A 22,556-nucleotide genomic window follows, 5' to 3' on the forward strand; every position below is an offset into this window, starting at 1 on the left:
GAATGGTGCGCAAGTTATGTGCTTTTAATCAAATTAGCTACATTGCAGACAATAAGCACTTGAAGCGGGTTGACAACTGTACTAAGTTGGCAGTGTGCTGGTGGCTCCCCCCGCCCAGGGTCTTAGTGAGAGGGAGGGAAAGTGTCTGCTGTCTGGACCCCGGGCTGTAAAGGCTATTTTGAAAAGTTGCCCCTTCTCTTTCTCACTCTCTCTTGCACACACACACACACACACACACACACACACACACACACACACACACACACAGCTGCTAGAAACCATGACAGAAGATGACGGAGACGGTTGTCGCAGAGGGACAAGTCAAGTTTAGAGATGGAAAAAAGGTGAATTCGACAGCTTTTCTTATCTTTTTGTTTTGAAATATGCTCTCCTTCCTCCCTGCCCACCAGAGGACAATGTTGTGTGATTTATCGTGTCTTAACAAACTTCTTCACAGTGGAAGACTCGCTGGGTTGTTCTCCAGAAGCCCTCCCCGGTCGCAGGTAGGAGTTAACGCCTTCTATTTATGCATCACAAACACAGATCTTCTCGTCTGCTTCACGCAGCACCGATCTCAAAAATGTTCTGCCGTTAAATTAAGCACAACTTGCCAGTTGTCTGCTGGCTGCATGCCGCAGGGTTTAACACACCAGGATGTTGTTCAAGCAAAGTCTGAATAAGAAAATTCACTTCCAGTTTCATATAAAATGTTTCCCTCAGTGATGGATTCAGATATTAAATGACAGCTGGCTTTGAAGTGTTGCTAAAAGACTTGTGATGAAAGTTGGGCAGTACTCTGCTGTAACTTGCATTCTTTTGAGTTGAGAATAATTTGAGGTGCTGCAAATGTTTCAGCACAGATACGCGTTGCACTGCCTGCGTCCTCGAAGAAACTGGCAGTGGGAATAATCTGAGCTCCTCTGCTTTGCTCTAAGTGTGCACTGAACCATGTGAGCTTACTTGCAGCTCAACTTTTATTTTCGGCACCGCAGGTGGATCGATTCGTTATTTTTGTGGGGTTTCTCATGACTGATGTTCAAAAAACTAGACATGGGGACATTGGGTTGCTCTCAACAAACCCAATTATCACACAGTAAATGCAAAAAATAATCTGTGTTTTCCTTAGATTGCTTGACTTTGATCGTCTGCAAGGAGAAGAAGAAAGGGAAAAGCAGCGGACACAAGGAGAGGCTGAATGTGACACTGGAGGTATGTTCAGCAGCAGATCATGGCTTTGCTCCATCTGATCCCTGGTCCAACATTTCATTCAGCTCTTTTTTAGTATTTTATGCACAGCATGTTTGCTGCCTCAAAAAACACGAGTTCAGTTGTCAGATTGAAGAAATATGAAGCGATTCCTCACAGATGGTTTGTAGCAAAAGAAGCAGGGCTAGGGTCACATTAACCCTAACAGAGCAGAAACATGAGGGAGGAGAAAAGTAATCCCACATAAATATATCAAATAAAGTTCTACCTAATGAAAGCAGAAAGTTACAGAGCCCTGTAGAAAAGTATTCACACCCTCAAATCTTAAAAAACAAACGACAACAAAAAAAAAGTCATGTCACAGACCGAACAACACAATGCAGTATTTTCATTTTTTTCTTTTGCAAATAAAGTGTTAGAAGGACAATTTGAATTAGGATTGGTTAAAACGTTGAAATGGACAGAAGACATTATTACATTTTAATGTTTGAATTGTGTTGCTAGCTGAAAGTAAGTTGTGCTCTTTCACACTTACTGCTAAATATTTCTAATAGATTTTTTTTCTGAACTGATTGGATATTCCATTTATTTCAGTGGGGTCCAAGGTGATCGCAAAATAATGAATATTGCATAAAATGTCGAATAACTCAATGCCATGAGCTACAGCTGGAATGTCCTAAAGGAGCAAAATGTGGGAAAAGTTGAATGGTTCAAAGAGCAGAAAATATGCAGCAGTGGGAAAAAAACGTGGAGAAACTGCAAAATTCAATTTATCGTGACGTCAAAAGATTCTTCAGCCTGCAAAACAAATACACATCAGAGGACGCTGTGTGTTGTCTGGTCGGACGTTTTAGTATCATTTTCTCCTTCTTTCAGGGCATTTGTGGTGTGGAGCCAGGAACCGGGTATGACGGCGTGCCCTACGCTCTGTCCATCCTCTGCCTGGCAAGAACCCTGATCCTGGGTTTCAAGAACAGAGACGCCCTGCTGACCTGGGATGCTCGGATCCGCTACAGCCTGGGTGAAGGTCAGTGGCTTGGCCTCGTGCCGAAAACACAGTCTTGCCGTGTTACTCTAGGAAATTAAGAACGTGTTGCTTTTAGGTTGAGAATGTGCAAAATTTTGAATTAAAGGAATTGAGAGAGAAAATCACATAAATTTGCAAATGTATCATATTTTGTTTCTTGTTGCACAGGAAAAAGATCACTCTCAAATGCTGTATAAAATGTAAAAAAAAAAAAAAAAAAAAAAACTAATAAAAGGGGATTGAATAGTCATTATTTACTGATGTACGCATGCAAAAATGGAAGAACAGCCAGTCAATAATTTATTGAGGGTAAAGCAGATACGTTTCAGGGAGAAAATGTGACGGATCCATGTGCAGATTTGTTTCACTGCTGTTTACTGTCAGGAAAGCCTCTCACGTGTTTTCCAGCTCCCCAGCAGTTTGAGTTTTGAAGCACAAATAAACCGCAAATGGACCAAGAGAAGCACATTTTGCCATCCATCGCCTTTGTTTGTAGATGCTGCTTGTGTGTCAGATTTATGAACATACCAGAAATGCATCAATACAAAGATTTCAGATGGAAATCTTCAGTGTAAAATAAAAAAAAATAAAAAATGTTTTTCATTGGGTTAAAAATTTTAATGTGTTGAAATTTCTGTAATTAATTAATCAAACTTAACATGTTAAAGTCCTGACCATTGTCAATGTGGCTTCTTGAACATTATATCAAGTTCTATACTTTAAGAACCTCCACAATCACCAGATAAAATCAGATCCTAGCAAGGTGTACCTAATAAAGGGCCTTTGAGAGTATGGATGCATTTGAGTGTGTGTGTGTCAAATGTAGGTTAACGTCTGCTCTTAAACAATCTGAAAACATCTCATAAAACAGATTCGTGCCATCTGCATAAACAGAACTGTGACAAATTGAGGCCAGTGGAGCCCAGAGACCTGCTGAATCATCAGCATCTCTTCTTTACATTCAAACTCTGGGATCTGTTTTTAGCTCCTGTTCTTTGTGATTAATGACTTCTGTTATCCAGCAGCCATTATGTCTTAATGAGAATAAAAACAGCTTAGGGTTGGGCTTTTCAATGTATAAATGCTCTTGTGTCTCCTCAGCTCACAGGTTCCTTGTCAGCGTGGAACCAGGCACCAAACTGGAAAGTGGGCCTGCCTCCCTTCATCTGTGCAACAACCTGTTGGTCCTCAGCAGAGGCCTGCCTCCGGTGGTGATTGGTCACTGGAAGCTGTCGGCGCTGCGTCGATACGGAGCCGTGCCGCGTGGCTTTGTGTTTGAGGGAGGGACTCGCTGTGGATGCTGTAAGTAAATACGTTTTATTGCTAATCTGTAGCGACTTTAAGGATGAGAGAGGCAAGTCAAATCAACTAGCAATGTAGGTTTAAAACCTGGTTACTGAGAGGAATTTGCTTGACTTAAATATGCAGCTTATCTTGTTTTTGTCTTGCTAAAACAACATAAGTTCTGTTTATGCTTGGATGAACCAAAACTAACTTAAAAACTTTGGTAAAATTTGTTAAAGACGACAGAGAAAAGAAAGCATGGTGAGCAAAAGTAGGATTGAAATCTCTTCCCTTAAGATTAACTGAGTAAGATTAAGCTCTACAGTTTTCAGATGCAGACTGATAACAACATTGTAGTAGTTAGAGCTCTGGCGATGGGACCCGTAAGGATGCAGGGAGGCCAAACACTTGGCAACATTCACAGATCTCAAAGTCCAGTAGCTGACTGTCTGTTAGTGTGTAAGGAACGTTTGTGCATTTGCCTTGGAAAAGACCAGAGAAATGACATTTTAAGACTCAAAAGTCTTTGAAAGAATAGTCACGTATTTTTCCTTCAAATCAACATGAACATTTTAACCATTTTGTTGTCTCTTGTAAAAGAGATCATTGAATGAAAAATTGCTGAATACTGTTGGAACTTGAACTAAAGCCTACTCATGTTGTGTGCTTAGGCGATGGGCAACGTTGGTCCTTGAGGAGATGTTTTAGATGTGTCAGTGATGGACTCATGTAAATACGGTGTGTTTCAAGCAGGGAGGCATCCCTGGTGGGAAACTGGCCCTATCTGGGTGAAGCTGAACAGAAACGATACCGTTTTTGTGGACTTCAGGCCTCAGCTGAAGCAGTGAAGTGACCTCTGTCGCCTTTGTTTGATGAGGTTGAAGATCAGTCTGTTGCTTTTCTGGTGACCCAAATCCATCTTTGTTGGCATTTATTGTTTCACTTTTCAAAGTTGTGCAGCATCTCCTGATAATCCAAGAGATTGTCCAACACACTGCTGGGATTTTATCTTTGTGACGCTACGGCTCCACTGTGTCAACCATCTGCAGACTTTTCTCATAGCTTCATTCCTTCTTAAAGATTGTTCTGTACACTTTTGTGCTTCATTTAGATCATCTCCCTCTGTATACAAAGCTTACCTAGTCGGCATTAAAGTGCAATGGTTCACATTTAATTTCAATTTGAAATGGCTGATTTGAAACCTTTGCACAGTACAAGGGCCTTTTTAGCAGCTGAAAAGACTTTTGCTTCTATTAATATGACACTTAAGCTCCATGGAAAAGAAAATGTCTAGAGCAGCTGATCACTTGGTTTTCTAGAAATTATGAGTGCTACACGTTTTCTGACTTGAGTTCAAAATGACAAACAACTGCATCCTGAGAAACCAATTAATGTTCTGTTCTTTTTCATGCATCTCAACATAAGAAAGTGATTTATTAAGATACAAACACCAAAAAAAGGGGTTTGCTCATTAAAGAAAAGAGGTCAACATAAATATGTATTCTAAAGAAAAACTCGACTCTCTTCTCCCCTAAAACTGGGTGTTTAGTTGAATAATCTTCAACACTTCTTCTTTCTCCTCCAGTCTCTGACATCATCTGAGGAAAGTTTGCCCGACTCCTCACGTTCAGCTGTGAAATGTTTGACGGGTTTCTTCGCACATTCAGTCTGCGTTAAATAATCAGTCCACAGCATCACCAAAATCCAGGCTTTGCCTCAATCCAGGACTTTCCATTCCTTAACTCTCGGCCACTCACTGGTGGATTTACTGGTATGTTTTGGGTCACACCATAGAGTCCACGAGCATTTTCCTCAAATACTCTCTGGTACCTTGTAGAAGTGTGGGTGGTTTCCATGATGGTGAGCAAACCAAACCACTGGGGTTTTTTTTAAATGTCAACCTTGTTTAGAAGTAAAACCCTAATATCAGAAGTTTTAGACTTACACACGTCTTTTTGTTTTTATGACATAGAAATTACTGAAGAATAATTTTCAGAATAAAAGCTCTATCTTGGGTAAATAGGTTGACATTCAGATATCTGAATAGCTCTCAGACCTGTGACACCAGTGCCGCCGATAGATTGTAAAACCAGTCATTTACTGCGGCCATTTTCGTAGCTCCACGTTACATGTCAGAAATGTATTTCCGAGCCCACCAAAGCCTGCTGCGGATGTTGTTTTTGTCAGGGTTCGAGAATCTTCTGAATGTCAAGCTGATGGTGGTCATGAATGTGAAGAATGTCAACCAGCTTTACGCATTTTAAATGAATGCACCACAGCTGAAGTTTCAGATTATTGAGTTTTACTTTTTATGGTTTCTTGATGAAATAGGGGTGTTTCTCTTCATTGTCGAATTTTTCTAGAGATTTAGAAAGCGTTTGCATTTCTGCAATGCCCGTCTTTTCCAGTGAGGGAGTTTAAGCGTGAGTGAATACGAGAATAACCATGAGGTTTTCAGGCTCTGGTTACAATGTTCTCATGAGAGGCATCTATAAATACCGGTGCCGGACTCTCAGCCAATCACAAACAGCTTTGTGGTCGCATGTGTGCCCGCAGAGTCCTTCTTCTTTTCATCAGAATATTACCCAGCAGACACAGGGGCTGAGGTCCTCTTGCCATGGCGGCAGAAGTGGAGAAGGACAGAAGAAGAAATGTGTCAGTCGGGTCTGAAAGTGGCATTCCTTGCATGGTAGCTTCAAGGTGGGGTGTCAGTTGACATTTTGCTTTGCATATCTTCAATAATGGCGTCACGTTCCGAAAGGAATAAGCTGCTCGGGTCCGAAATGACTTTCTGTAAACGCCAAATACCAAATTTGCATAGCAAGACATAAGTCCTTGTTTTGCGCTTTGCAAATCATAAAAAATTAACAGAGTGTACACGGTGCTTCTGTACAACCAATTCATCACATTTAGTCTGGGAGCGCGAGCAGAAAATCAGTTTTCTCAACTTTGCCTTAATGATCATGTAATTTATTTGATAAATCAGTGTATTCTGGTGCAGTTTCGCTTTGTTTACACACCAGTGATCCAAAAAGTAACAACTAGCCTGACTTAAAGTTCTTTATTATTGAACATTTTATTTCACAGCTGTTTAATTTCCCTTGAGGCCTCATTTGCTCCAACAAAGTAAGCAAGTCTCTGTGTCATGGCTGTACTTTGAAAAAAAAAAAATATATATATATATAATAATTGCCCCTCTGTTCCTCCATCAGAGATGAAGACATGATGGTGATGTCATGTTGGCATCCAACATGACATCACCATCACTTGTGTTGCTAGGGAGACATCCAAACACACAAAACCTTTCTGACAGCGATTGAGCCGGCCCTGTGGGACAGAAGGCCGCCATGTTGCAAATTAACAAACACAGGAGTTCAGGGTCATAATGTAAGTTCACCTGTCTGGTAGTGCAATTGTATGCAAACACTCTTCAGAGTAGAAGACAATCAGAAATATCCAGGCAGGTCAGCCAGGGGCTGTCATAATGTAACCAAGAAAAGTAAAATAAACATCCTTTTTGGCGGGACTTTTAGTTTAATCCGGTGAAATTTCTGATTTCCTTTGGAATTAACAGCGAAAGTGTTTTTGGGATGTGCATCATAATAATTCATGAAAGTTTCGTTTCAGTTTATGTAGCCACATTTTGCAACAGGTGTCATTTAGGTGGAAGTGGGATTTCTTTACTTTGAGAATGGGTCGACAATAAAATGGTGGATGGCTCCAAATGACCAACAAAACCATGACCTCATCAGAAGAAACTCTGGCAAATTAGCACGAGACCAGGACTAAATTTGGAAAAAAAATCTAACAAATATTGCCACAAAAAGGCATAATCACATTATATTACAGATATTTTATTAATAGGTAATACTGTAAATCAAATTAACGGTAGGGCTTTTGTTTTAAAATTTGTATCCTCAGCATCACCTAAACTCCTCTGGGAAGTTTTCAAGTTCTTCTGTGACGACCCGATGAAAGTTCTCTGGGTTATGGGGTCCAAATGTGCTCGTTTCAACCCTGTAGCGCGTAAACGCTTTTAGCGCACACATGCTGACCCAGTAATAAACAATCATCCGCAGAATCTGGACAGCCATCCAGCTCCTTGCCCCAGATAAAAGCCATTCAATGCTTCCACACAAAGTTGGCAGCACTTTGTGTGTCCCTCAGCAGGTGTAAACACACATGCCTCCTCCGGTCGTACGTTGTTGCACGTGTGAGATTGTTTCTCCCGTGTGTCGTATATTTAGCGTCATTTAGACGGTATCTGCAAGTTAAGTCCAGCTAAGCCCGGCTCTTGCCAGCTTATATTAAAGTGTGAGTGACCCACAAAGATTGTAATGTCTGACTGTCCACCTGGCGCCAGCTTGAGTGGGGAAGCAACGCTGAACACAAACCCGACTTTAATAGATCCTGGATGCTAATTAATTCATGCTAAATTGCAGGAGATGGATGTTAAAGCATCTGTGGATGAGAAGAGATGCAACTTGAATGCATTCATGAAAATTTAAGTGACCTTTTTTTAGGTGCCTGGCAAGGATTTTAGTTTTGCATTCCAACACTTTTCAGAGAGAAACATTTTATTTTCACTCCACTGTGCTGACTGCAAAAAGCAGAAAATGCAAAAAAAAAAAAACAAAAACATAAAGCTTCTGATGATTCTTGAAAAGTGTTTTAAAGCTCTGGCTTTCTCGCGTCTAATAAAGATTTAAATTATTCAGGATCACAGAAAATGTGAAATATTCTTGGTTTAAAACCACATTTAAATCCTTTTTTTTACTTTGAGTGCACAAGTATTTTGTTGATCCTGATAAATCCTGATTTTGAGCAAAGCAACACATTATTTCTAAATTAAAGACACCACGCTGCCTTAATGGTTGCTGTTTCTATCTCCCCCTGCAGCTGAAGCGACCTCCTGCCATCTGCACGCAGTAATTTACCGTTTGTAGTTTCCATGGTTTTAATGGTGGTATCATGACCGTGATATTATTTTTATTGTTTACATTTCAAAGCGACAAGGAGAGGCAACCAAAGCAACAAACTGGTTCCAATAAAGTTTTCTCAAAACGTGAAGCACAACACTCATAAAAGGAAATCACAAGAGCATCCTACATATTTTACGTTTGCAGCAGCCGATCACTGTTGGAGATGATGTTTGCTCTCATATAAAACATTTCATAAAACGGCTCAAGAAACTCTCCCGCCCTACTGATGCGTGGTTTTCTGAATGTTGCTCTGGTGCTTGAGACACAAGTGGCCTGTGCTTGGACTGTGTGGTATCTGTGTCTCTCAGTTTCATGTTGTTCTTTCCCCTCAAGCCGAGGCTGCAACTTGTTACATGGTCTCCCAGCAGGAAGTGTTGGGAACCAATAAAGCTATTTGTGGGGGGTGAGGAGAAGTCTGTCCTTCTCAGTTTCATGAATCTCACCAAAACAGCACAAATGGGACAGACGGTAAAGGGTGAATGCTCACTCCGTCCATTAACATCGGCTTCACGTCAACGAGGCTTATTCCAAACAGAAGAAAATTGTTTATCTGATTTAGGAAACAGCCTGTCTGAACAGCATTGATGACGCCTCCAGAGGAAATGTCACCATCCATATTTGATGCTCACTGTTTTTTAAAGAGTGAATAAGCTATTAAAAGGATGTTTATTGTCAAAAACAGTTGTTAAAATAACTTGTATTCTTTCAAAAAACAATGCAAAGGCTAATTATGATTTGCTATTGTTTATATATTTAACGGCTCCAACCAGTTCCCACGTCAAGGAGTCAGATAAATAAATATATTAGTTCTGCTAAGACTTACTGTTATATCTTGAATGTTGACATAAAATTAACTGTTTTAAAAAATATTCTAAAAGTTCAAGTAAATAATTCAAGGATAATTCTCATGTTCACACTGACTGCGGCTTCGTTGGCTTTTGGAGTGGAATGGGCAAAATGCTAAGTCCTCCCACTCAATGTGCTTCTTACTTGTAGCTTCCCCTCCATTGTAGGCTGCATGGCTTTAAAGAAGGAAATCTGCTGGGTGCCACAGATATTACGCACAGCGCCCTCCACATTTATTGGGACCCTCGGTAAAGATGAAAAGCCATGAAGCAGATTCATCTTTTGTTGCAGAAGCAAAACCTCAGAATAAAAGCTCCGCAGAGGGAGAAAACTATACAGCCTGATGAAATATTTGCACCTACAAACTTGGCTCTGTACCTGAATGGTGGCACAGATGGATTCTGGAATCCATCTGACATGAAGAAACCAAGAGAACAACAGAAACATCAGGCTGCTGGTCACTAATCACGAAACGACACAAATTCAAAGTAGTTCAGAACCGCGGGCAGTGAGGCGTGGTGACAATAAAGCACGTTTCTCTTAGCCACTCGTCAAAATAGGAAAGACAAGAAAACGTGCCGTTCAAGTAAGTCAGATATTTGATGTTCTTCGTAATTCAGAAAATGGGTGGAAGACGGCAGCCTCTGAACTAAAGCTCGTCTTCAGCTGAAACTTAGACAAGTGACACAAAAAGCTCTTCCCATCCTGGTTAGAAAAATTACCAAACTTCCTGATCAATATGAGATTATTCTACAGTTAAAAAAAATCCTGATTTATTTGAAGGGTTTTTATCAATAAGCGTGGAGGCCATAGACAACAATAGACCTCACAGAAAAAACATCAAACTTTAACGTTGTTTCAGGTTCATGTTGTTGGCATTAATTCTGTGTTTCTTTGTGCGTTTTCTTTTCGTCTTTTGAAGACCATTTTATGTCTTCCTCACTTGGTGTATTTGTGAGAATAAATCTGTAACCTTGTTGGACGAAAGAGCAGAAAACAGACTTTCCCACTGAATACACCATTTTTTTTCCTTCTTTCAGACGTCTTATGACGCTTTGGTTTAAAATGTCTCGATGACATTACCTAAAAATCACTCAGAGTTGGAGCATTGTGTATTAACAAAAGCTATGGTAATCAGATGACAGCTTCTTCATAGAGAGTCATTCCTGGATTGTCTGCTTGGCATTTTCTACGTTTAATTTCTTTCAGGATTCATGTGATTGTCTCAGGGTGTCGCTTTATAGATGCGTCTCTTTCATCACAGCTCAAACTGCGTGTTACTCTAAATCACTGAGCCTTTTGCTCACGCCGAGCAGATTCAACGTCTCAATAAACCAAACAACTAATGAATCAGATACACTTTCGCCGCATTAAAGCCGAGCGACGATTCAAGTGAGAAACTCAGATATTGAACTATGAAGTTTGAAAACATATTTCGGTCGGCTTTGATGCGATTTCAATCGAACGTTGCTGACGTTGCAGCAGCACCACTGAAGCATGACTGAGACGTGATTTAAAACAAAAACGATTCCCATCTGAGATTCCTTTTTCCATTATAAGCAGCTTTACAAGAACAATGTTTTATGTATATATATTTATCTTTAACTGATCTACAGAGAAAGAGCTGACTCTGTGACTCACTCTCTGGTTTCTCTGATGAACTATTTCCACGCGTCATGATTTTTATTTTACTTTTGCTCTGTTTATTGTTGGTTTTTGTTGCAGTTTTCCCAGTCAGTTTGTGCTGTGTGGGCCTCAGCAGACAGCCTGTGAGCTCAACCTTTCTGAGGAAGGGTTGTTGCTGGCTCAAAACACAAACCATCCTTCACAAAACCTCCTTTGTACTCATCATGTGTACCTCTACCTCTGTGTCCCAGGGGCCGGTGTTTTCTTCCTGTCTTGCTCAGAAGGAGAGCAGATCAGTTTCTTATTTGACTGCATCGTCAGAGGAATCGCCCCCAGCCGAGCCTTGCACGGCGTGTCGACAAACCAGCCAGGTGAGCACGAAATGATCTCCTACACAGGTAAAACACAAGTTACTAAGGATGAAAATAAAGTGGTCCAAAATTTACGAGTAAATCCTTGCAGCTGCTGTGATAAGACATTTCTGGAAAGAATTGTCAGCAAGAAATCTCAAAATTTGGTTCTTCCACATTTAATTCATTGTACAATTATATAGAGAATTAAGCAAATCTGTTATGGGGAAGTTGTAGACAGACACACAAACTCAAAAATGTTGCAGAAGAACGCACGGCCAATGCTGGCCCAACTGTGGATGAGGCCCTTAGAGGTCCTTCCTTTAGGAGCGCACTTCCAGGAAAACCCGTCATCATAATTATACATTTAGAAGAACCAAGCAAAATTAAAACAAACAAACAAACAAACAAAAGCTGTTCAAAAGCAACAACAGGAAAAAAAAACATCCCTCCAACTAATCACTAACAAATACAGTGTTAGTGCGAAAGTGTAAACAATAGGTCAGGAACAAGCAATGGAAGTGATTCAGTTTGTAATACATTTGGATTCTGGTGATAAAACTTCAAATTACATCACTATCACATTTGTGAACCTGTTCTGTGTATATTCTAGCAGCCTCAGGCCAGCACAGGGCCCTAAGTAGCTGCAAAATTTACTTACACTTTGGGCCGACTCTGTGCATGCGCTTAAACTATCTGCGTCTTCTTCTGTGGTAATCTTTCTTTGACCTTCGTCACTATTTTAGAGACAGAGAGTTATCCAGGATAACTCTGCCTCCTTTTCTGTTAGGAAATTAAATAAAGTACCCAGTTTTGTAATGTCACGGTTGGCCCTATATATGAATCAATATCAAGGTGCCATGATGTAAAATTGACTCAAAATGTGCTTCACAGTCTCAGACTGCACATTGTGAGACAAGATTACTGCAGCGTTATTTTTATTTATTTTATTTCTCCTCTGATTTTTTTCCCAGTTCAGTTATCAGCGTCTCATTAAACCAATCGATCAAATTTCACTTGCACGGCACCTGTAAACACCAAGGCATTTCAAAGTGCTTACATCATAAAAACACAAAATACAAAGTCACAGAACACACAGCCAACATCGAAACATTTTGCCGTCATTAAACTTGAGATTATTGATTAATGTTTCATAATTATGCTTCAATAGCAACATAATCTGAAACATGTAGCTAAATGCTGAAGGAAATCATTTTTTTTATTAACAAAAAAAAAAGGGAACAGGGAAACAAACACTTTCTCGCTAAAGACCTTCAGTTACTTCAGTGTGTGACCTCATGTGTCCTGTGACGGAGGTTTACTGCCTGTTCAGTTGCACTCATGTAACATTTGCGTCGAGGCGCCATGCAAGTGGAAACGCAACATGCCTCTACCCCAGCGTGTCAGCAAGGAGATGAAGGGGTTGTGTTTCTGTGCGTGCAATTAAAACATATTGCTGATTTCACAGGAGGGAGGCTCAGGAGCTGATTGACACACTGAGGAGCTCCGTGGTGACTCTAGCACGGATTTAGCACTATGTGTTACGACCCGCCGTCCTGAGTTTAAGCATTTTTCGTGTTTTTGGTGCTAAACTTGCTCTGAGCATCTTAATGGATGAGAAATAAACACACAGATGGTTCAATTTGCTCTCAAGGTCTCAGGAGGTATTAAGAGTTGTTTTGTTGTCACCCACAAAAACTAAATAGCAACAGAAGGAGGTGTTTTTTTTACTTCTAATATTTTTTTTTTCCTTTATTCAAGAGAAGACAAAAAGTACTGTTCTTATCTTTCAATCCAAAATGAGTGCTGACTGTGCTCCACGCATTTTAAAATGCATTTTATTCTGCTTGTCATAGATCAACACAGCATCAAACTGCTGCAGGTCGACATGCGTTTCTGCTGATTCGCTCACATCTAAGAACAACATAGTTTGGTTTTACGCAAATACATAATGCTTAATGCATGGTTTAATGCATTAAATGCTAAAATGCAAAATAGGTATTGAACATTGTGAAAGCAAAACCTTTTTTTTTCTTCAGCCAAACAACATGTAGACTTTGCAGGGTGGTTTGGAAACGTCCAGGTGCATCTCAAACTATTGGAAACGCCATTAATTTCTGAGAGTGAAACCATATTTACAGATTCAATGCACAACGAGTGAAAACGTTCAAATTGCCAGCATTCGCATGGCACTTTATCTAGCCTCAAGTATTTATTTAATCCTTATTTTTATTTTTGAAAAGTGCTACTGACAGAAAATGAAACTATGCAATTAACTATCTCGGCAATTTTGAATATTGTAAAAAAAAGTTGAGCAAACTTCCAAAGAGAGTAAATATTTTGCTCTAACCCTACATTTATTTCGGTGTTAACCCACCTTGAATATGTGTTCTCTGAATCCTACATCACACGGTGCTGAGAATAACCTATAATTAGCTTTCAGCAGCGAAGTTAGCAGATGTTACCTGACCCCGCGCATAGCGTAGTGAAGAAACCTGGCATCCGATCTGCGGCAGTAGCTGCCGTCCAGAGGCACAGATCCAGGCGGCTGCTGACACGTACGCTCTGTGACCTGCAGCAGCATGAGCTCACAGGCTCGCCTCAGCATGTGGGTGTGTATGGGATTAGTTGTGTAATTAGTTGGGTTTTACTTCAAGTTTTAGTCTAAATTAGATGGTTATTAGTTGGAACGGCTGGTAGACGTCATTTTCACACTCAGTGGACCAAATATTTTAAAAGAATGGTGTAATCAACACTGTAAATAACTCAACTTCAGGCTTAACTTTATTGAAGCACTTAATATCTTGGGGGGGAAAAAATTGATTCTCTCAAAGAAGGTGAAGCTACATGGTCTTGTGGAATCATAGTGATAAAGAGGTTGGGGTTAATGCCGTACAGCTGGAGTACAAAGTCAGGGAATATTTCTTCACATTTACTATTTGTGGTCACATACTGTTCTAATACAGTCTTGATTTCACAGGAGGGAGGCTTAAATTTTAATTAAATTAGAATTCTAGTCATTTAAGTAATTTAAGTTTTTTAAATTTAGCAAAGTGCTGAATATCCTTTCAGTTTTGCTTTAGTGTGGTTCATGTGCAAGAACCTGCATTAAATATTTTGCTATGCTACAATCAAGTTTTTGTTGTTTTTTTAATCTAGATTTTATGTGAGAGACCAACATAAATTAGTGTATAACTGTGATGTGAAAGAAAAAGACTCCATGGTTTTCAAAACATGAAATCCAGTCGTTTCCTGCTCCGCTGAGTCAACACTTATCTAGCATATCTAGAGACTGAACTTTCTCCCATCATTGCATCCCGCCTTGTTCCAGCTCTTGAGTGAACTCCAAGTTTCCCATCTCACCACAAACTGGGGAGCTGTGCTCTGATTTCAATCATGCCTTTGTGTTTGGTGAAGTTAATTTTCCAGAAGGTGAACTTTGAACCCAGTCCGAGACGTTTTTGCAGCTTCTAACCCAGCAGCTACCAACTGTGGTCTTCCTGCCTCTTTTGGATGAATCCCCACACCAACACATGAATCAAATGGCTTAATTACCTCCACTGCATGCAGTCCTGTTGTGCAGAGGTCTGGTGATGAGCTGCTCATTTGCTTCAGGGGCAAAGAAGTAGCACCCAAAGACCAGAGCGAGTTGTCCTGTATTAGTTGGACCTTTCTTCTCATCAGTGCTCTTTCTTATTTTTTTTATTGTTCTTTTACTGTATAAACAGCGGGTCGGGATGCAGACCCCGCCTCTGCAGAGAAACGGATCAGCCAGGAGACCTGCGAGCTGGAGAAGAGACTCAGCATGTTGTCTCAGTGCAGTCTGGCCAGCAGCTCATGTAAGTCCTGCTATAAACGTTCCCTTTGGGTTTTAAACCAGCAGCACACTGCTCATGAGCTGGCTGGAGTTTAGGATGTGACGCTGACATTCCTACTGTTCTACACGCCGCTAATCCATTTATCATCTGTCCATCCACAGACTGTGGAGACATTTCTGTCTGGGTTATGTGTGTGTTAGTCAGAAATCTGAAGAGGTCCCACAGTTAATTTGCACCGATTGTCTCTGTAGACGCAGTGAGAGTTTAAGGGGTAAATTATAAATCACTGCAGGAAATGATGGTAGTGCTAGTTTTTTTTTCTTTCTAACCTGTCCTGTTTGGCATTGTGGTGCTTTGTTTTTGTCAAGGTGAGGCCCAACAGATTTACTTTCACAAGTGGAGCGTTACGGTTTTTGCTATGATGGTCTACTTGATAAAACTTAAAATAGAAATTTCTTTGAGTTTATCTGAAGTGTAATGGACAAAGAAAAAAAAAATAATTAAAAGGAAAAAAGATAAGAGGTGGGGAGAGAAAGAAGCACAGAGAGAGAGCACAAGTCAAAACCTTAAAGTCTGCCTCTGCAGAAAGACAACAAAATGAGAAACCACAACTACAAACATATGCATGTATTAAGATAACGGTGCATGTAATGTAAAATGTATTTAGTGGCAACTGCAGCCCAATTGAGAGTGTATCTGACAAACACCTGAATCTAAACACCGGTGTGTGTAAATGACAGCGGTTAAACTTCATCCTGCAGGATCAGTCATTTGAACAGCATCGATGATCTGTTGACTTTTCTCTGAATCGGTGTGGTTACTCACCTCTTCATCTTTCTTCTCCTCTCCAGCCTCCACTTACAGCTGCAGCACGCCTGTTGCCGGGGACGACCACAGCTTCTCCAGCTCCTCGTCCAGCCAGTCGGATGCGAGTTACGGCAACAGGTTTCCGTTTTGGGTGGAGCCCTCGGTCAGATCGCACCTTTCCAATGAGATGTCGTCTAGCTCCTCCACGCTGAAGGCCTTGACCCGGTCAGACGACAGACTGTTCGGCGCTGCCAGGGACGGCTCAGGGAGCCATCAGTCTCCTGCGCAGCGCCAACCTCGAGGGCTTAATGACTGCGGCCGCCAGAGCTCCTTAGACAGTGGGATTGGAATAGCGACAGGCAGTCAGTCATCGTATTCTGGGAGCTATTCTTCATGCAACGGGAGTCTGGACATGGCCAGCCAACAAGGAGGAGGCGGAGGAGGAGAAGACGATGAGTCAGTGGTCAGCCCTCCTGCTCCTTTCAATCCCCCTTCTTCACCTCCTCCGATCCCTCCTCCATCACCTTTTCAGCCCGCGGTCGTTCCGGAGCCCACATGCCCATCCAGGTGCACCTCCCAAGCATCTCACAGACACAGCGCGGAGTACCAGATCCCCAGCCTGCTCAGACGGTGGTATGACACCCCCAGGAGTCTTCTTCAGGCCCTGACGCTGAGGGAACCGTTCGCCCAGAAAGCCCCACCAGACCTGAGAGGCAAGGCCTGCGGAGGGGGAGGCAGCGGTCGGGTACAGATGTTAGACGCGAGAGGTCCCAGAAAACTGAGGGCTCAGTGTCAGTGGACGATGCAGCGCTCAGACTCCTGGGGTAGTGAGAGGGCGCCCCCTGTGGACAGTGAAGGAGAGTCCACACCCAGGGCTCAGGCGGCCTCAAGCAGCTCGGTTCCAGCAGAAGTGCAGGTACAAGAAGGCTCAAACGTTCTCATTTTCTCTCTCTGAGATCCGCTTTACTCTCGCATTGCCTCTAAACGATAGAACAGAGCCAGCCGTTTATTTCTTAGGATGTTAATAAAAAAGGAGAACAGGGTAAATGAGCCGGAGATTGCTTCTCAAGATTTCTGCGAAATTAATGTGAGTGAGCCAGGTTAGAAAAAGAAAATCATAAAAAGCCATTTAAACTACTTCCATATCTTATTCATTTGCATTCACTATTTTCCTTACACATCACAATAATACAAGCCTTAGAAAATTATTTTCACATTTTGTCACATTAATCACAAACTTTAATGCATTTAATTGGAATATTTATATGATGGTTGAATTAAATGCATTCATTTGGAAGAAAAAAAAAAGCAACATATTTTTAAAAGTGTTTTACTAACCACAGCCTGAAGTGTGCAGTGCATTTCTATTCAGCCCCTCTGACTCAATACGTTGGTCTGGTCTCTACCAATGTTACACATTTAGAGACTGAAGTTTTTCTTCTTTCTTCTCTGGATCACATATCAAGGCTCAGTGAGTCAGACTGGATGGAATCAGGAACATCTACATTCAAGTGTGCAACAGATTTGCTTTTGGACTTTGACCATGTCATGGTTCAGGGACTATTTTCTGCTGGAGGGTGGATCTCTTCCCCAGGCTCAAGTCTTCTGCAGCCTCTAACCAGTTTTATGCTGCATTTAGCTCCACTGATCTCTGATCAGCTTCCCCTTCATTGCAAAATATCCCCCTGCACTAAACGGGTGCTTGAAGTCTCAAGAGTCAAAGACATGTGAGACTCAGGTCCAACTCACTAAAGATGACCATCACCTACATTCCCTGCAGCCAGTTCAATATCAGATTCAATGAGTAAGAAATCCAGAGGAGAAAACATGAGCTGAAACATTTGTAGGTGGTGGAGTGCATGTTTAAGCAGTGTGGGCAGCATTTAGTTAAACAGAAACGCAGATTTGATGTTATCTGCTGTGAGGAAACGGGGGCAACTCTTTAGTGTCACTCTGCTGTCCGAGTTCGGGTCGGGATAAGAAATACACGAGGAAAGAGACGGGAAGCGGCAAATATTTGTGTTTCCTGACTTGATAGCCTGTCTCTTTGTCTTTGTAACATGAAGCCATCCCTTGGCTACCTTTTCCATCTGTCCATTCCTCTGTCAATCTAAAATTTCACCACTTTTTTTCCATCCACCTGTCAATGAGTCTTTCTGGAATTACGCCATGAAAAGTGTGTAGGGATCCTGTTTAGTGATAATACCCAATAGGTCACTGTTCATGTAGTGCAGGGATGAAGTTCATGCAACTTTCTTTAAGCTGTTTCTACAGATTTTTATTCTCACACTAAAAGTTTAGGACATACAACTATCTGGTCCGTCCGAATGACTTTGGATGTCTTTGGTCGGAGAACCGTGGGTAGAGAGACCCGCTGAGCAGATCCAAGCTCCACACAGAGGTGACAGTAAAACAAAGCCAAGTATTTTTAAAGCTCTGAGGTAACCGAGCCGGAGCACAGAAGTGAGAGGCCTGTTATTATTATAGGTGTCCATCACCAGCCCGCCTGCTGGTCTGTGTTGTTTTCTCTTTGATATGTTTGTCTGAAACCTGAAAAGCCCCCAGACGACATCCCCCGCGCTGCGGCTAATTAGTTCTCCGCTGGGTTTGTGAACAGAGGCTTCTTCTTGTTGCTGGGAAAAGGAGCGGCGGGTTTTTTAATTAACTTTTTTTTTTTTGCTCATCATTTGTACGAGCGTGCGTTTGTGCTTGTTAAACTGAACATGTGTGAGGAGAAAGCAAAAGGTGACTGATGGAGTAAATGAGAGGTGATGAAACTGCCAGAAAGTCCTGCTGAATGAAACGCGGATGACTTTTCTTTGTTTCTCGTTCCTCAAGTGTCAGAACTTTGTCAGAATGAAACAAACCTTCGCATCTGGACTCCATAAGCAGTTTGTCTAAAGATAAACTGTGTCACATGATGTAACTGAAGACCTGGCTGGTTGCCTTGTTACAGGCTGTGAGGAGGAGAAAATGGTGAAATTGGCTCGCTGTCAGACACTTCTCCGGGAGGAGGCCGCCACCCTTTTGTCTCCTGTCTGCCACCTCTGAAGATGTCAGCGCTGCCTCTCAACTCTGTAGCATCCTCTCTTCTTCACCCCCTGCCCTCCTCTTCCTCACTGTTGCTCCTCTATTAATTCATTTTGAAGCCTCTTTGTCTACAGCAGTCGTCTCCCTCCTACTGTCCGTCTAGCCCACTGAGTAAGAGGGAAAAAAACAATTTACTGCCTTGACTGAAGTGCTCGTCTGTCTGCGCTATTTGGTTTATATTACATTACACCACAACTTCAAAGAGGGTAAAAAATGCTCTTATAAGTAGTCGCCCTAAATGATGATGAAAGATGCTCTTGCACATTGTGCAGCCTGGACTTCAGGCCTCTGACTCATCATCGTTATTTACTTTGTTTCAGACAGAATATGTGAGCCACAGAAAAACAAAAAAAGCGGGCCCTAATAGAGGCTCTAACACCATTGAGTCCATCTAGTAGAAAAGTATCGCACAGAGCTTGGTCCAGTTTGTTTCTTTAATGTTTCCTGAATGGTATCGAATCCTGATTCAAAACTAATATAGATCTACATTCTGACTCTTCTTCTGGAAACTGAAAGTTTGACCTTCTGTTTGGAAATAGCTCAACTTTGGTGAGATTGAATGGAGAGCATCTGTGAACATCAGCCTGCAGGTCTTCTCACCAATTCTCAATTGGATTTAGTTCTGGACTTAGACTAGACCATTCAAAGGAATGAATATGTTCTGATTTATAACTGGGAGTTGTTCTGTTTTTAACTCCACCGTCTTCCTAATCACTACTGAAGGAAGGCATCCCACCAGCATGATGCTGCTGTCATTATGTTCTGTGGTGGGGGCAGACGCTAATGATATTTAGGGGCCTGGAAAAGTTTGGGAACCTTGTATCTAACAAACCTTGGAAGCCTTCAAAGAATAACTGGATCCATTCACTCAGATTGGATGGGGGCGGGAGGGATTCAGGGCTTAATGCATATTTCTCCCAATTTCTTCTAACATGTTTTTCTTTTCATCTCAATCCATTTCTTCTAGGAACATGGCTCTTTATTAACAGATCTTTCTTCTGTCTTTTCTACCAAGACACAAGGTGCGTAGTATGAAGTGTAAGACAATTTTTTTCCTGTGTATGTACTCCAACATATTTACTAGTTTTTGATGATATTAAGAGAAAAGGCTGCACTTCATTTTAATAAAAACCTTTCAATAGTTCATGGTTGTGTTCAATGACCTCAGTGCAAAGGGATGTCATAAACTGTTGCCAAACTCTTGTGCAGGAGAGAAACTCGGAGACAGTGAGAGTGTCGAGGTCAAAGGTCTGAATAGGAAGTTGTCTGGTTCACCACCTTCAGTTCCTCCTCCACCTCCTCCCCTAACGCTTAGTACGCTCAGAACGGTATCAGCATGTGGTAAGTAAAAAGTTAATTTCTTTGGTTAAATGAAAATTCTAATTTTTGTGTTGATTTTCTGAAATGCTCACTGACTGCAATGTGAGACCAAAAATACCTGGACAGAGCCCTAATGCTGAGTCCTTTGGTCAGAGTTTTAGGAAGTGGAGCATTTTCTAAAGGAAGCCTTTGCAGTTTTTTTTTTTGTGGTTTCTCCTCACAAAACAGCAGAGAAATACTACATGACTGGAAGGACTGCAGCTACTGTGGTTGCAGAAGCAAAAGCTCGAGCATGGGAGGAATTCAGAGATTCTACGGAATGTTTGTTAGCTGAAAAGAAGTCTTAGAAAACTGTTTTAATGACCCAGAAAGTGAAAGAAAAGGACCATCCCAGGCTGTTTGGATTGGTTGATCCAGTCGGAGGATATTATTTGTAACCCTTGCTGAGGGAGTCATAGTAGTCAGAACAATGTGTGTTTTGTAGGCCTTGAGAAAGCTTATGATCATCTTCCCTGATTTATTTTATGGGTTGCTATAGGTCTACAGAGGGTTTCGGTTACCTGTAAGCACTATCCAGTATACACAAAGAAATATATCTGGATTATTGGCACCAAGATGACTTTGTTTCCAATGTTGGTCAGTTCTCTCAGCAACTGTCCTGTCCTTCATCCATTTCGTGGCGTTCATGGTAAATATAGAGTTTTCTGTTTTTGGTACGTGTGGTTCTCTTGGTGTCTTCAAGACATGACCTAGGATATATTGGTCTTCTCTGCAGTAACCCAGCCTGGCTTCAGCATCAGAGTTAGCTTGAGGAGCTGCTTCCCTGGATTGAAAGGAGTCAGTTTATGCGATTCAAACATCTGATCAGAGTTGATCAGATGTTACTCTGGGAACTTCCAGAGGACGTTGGAGAGCATGTCTGGGCTTCCCTCCTGACTTACTACATCTACAACCCAATATTTAATAATTATTAACGACGCAAACTTTGTTAATGTGTTTTATTTTCAGCTTTGTTCCCGTCCAGCCGAGAATCTCATCCGTCTCCATCCACTGGCCTTCACAGAGACTCCGTTGGTAACTACGTTAATATCCCCACTGCTGCCCTTCAGGCCACGACCACAGAGCTGCTGTACTCACAGCTGAACCTGCACAGCTCAACTCATGAGTCCAGTCCACACAGAGCTGTGAGACATGACCTCCTGCAGCTCTACAGACACAGTAAGAACAAATCACTGTCCCCCCCCCACCTTTACCTGGACGCATATTTTTGCTCCCGCCTTTTCCTGCAAAGCATTACCGCACGTGGATGTTAATTGATTTGTTAGAAAATGTCAGCTACAACTGCATTGTGCCTCCACTGTTTTCTACATTTGTTGTTTATAAAAGGACCCTAAACTCCATTTAGATCAATATCTCACTGACTAAAAGTCAGTACATGTTAAATTAATTTACTTTGAAAATCATGTTGAAAAGATGATTAAGTCAAAGGAACACGTGAAGAAATTCAACACTGTTTTAATAGCAAAACTGAAAATGAATGTTACTATCTAAAGTGGAAAGACAATTACAACAGGTGAAACTAGATGCAATAATTCAGAAGTCATTTTAAAAAATCAACACAGAAATGGAAACATTTATTTCCCAAGTACCAGAACAGAAATCCAGCCAAATAAATCATGAATCAAGTGTCAATAAACAAATGCATGTTGCTCTAAATGTGTCTGTCAATAAGCTAAATGATGTTGTGAAATAACATCCAAACATTACCCCCCCAGAAGATGACTCCATCAGGTACGCCCACCTGGACATCGCTGCCATGGAAACAGCTCAGAGAGTGGGGGCGGAGCATGTTCAGGGCAGAGAGGACAGGCTGACTCAGCTGGAGAGCAGGTGGCGAGGGCCACCCAACTGACTCTGCGACGCCCGACTCCAGAAGCACTTCAGAGTGGTTTTCCACTGCAGCCCCCTCTGAATATCTCAGTGAGCTGGAAGGCCGGCTCCCAGTCGGTCGTACCGATCGCTGCTGTACTTTCACACACCCACAGGTTCACCGGCGCAGTCATTTCCACAAGCAATTCATTCCACTACAAGTAAGAAAATGTGTGGGAGGTCTTTCTGCTGCTGTCGTCTTGTAAAGTGCAACTTGTGTTCAAATTAAGTGTTTGACAGAAATTTTACTGCATGGTACTTAACTTAAGGA

The 22,556-nt window shown here is 41.6% G+C and overlaps 1 protein-coding gene across 1 annotated transcript; it reads left to right on the forward strand.

The window, feature by feature from the left end:
- The first annotated feature begins 237 nt into the window (after window positions 1-237).
- On the forward strand, window positions 238-22,268 carry LOC129367089 (protein Dok-7-like). Its single transcript, XM_055041340.1, has 12 exons — window positions 238-344; window positions 458-503; window positions 1,127-1,209; window positions 2,083-2,233; window positions 3,335-3,535; window positions 11,223-11,342; window positions 15,050-15,160; window positions 15,991-16,862; window positions 20,004-20,058; window positions 20,246-20,377; window positions 21,365-21,574; window positions 22,132-22,268. Exons 1-12 carry the CDS (start codon window positions 291-293, stop codon window positions 22,266-22,268), a joined length of 2,172 nt encoding a protein of 723 aa, XP_054897315.1. The 5' UTR covers window positions 238-290.
- The last annotated feature ends 288 nt before the right edge of the window (window positions 22,269-22,556 follow it).

The sequence above is a fragment of the Poeciliopsis prolifica genome, unplaced genomic scaffold (assembly GCF_027474105.1).
Source record: "Poeciliopsis prolifica strain line A6 unplaced genomic scaffold, Auburn_PproV2 SCAFFOLD016, whole genome shotgun sequence".
In the NCBI taxonomy this organism is placed as follows: domain Eukaryota; kingdom Metazoa; phylum Chordata; class Actinopteri; order Cyprinodontiformes; family Poeciliidae; genus Poeciliopsis; species Poeciliopsis prolifica.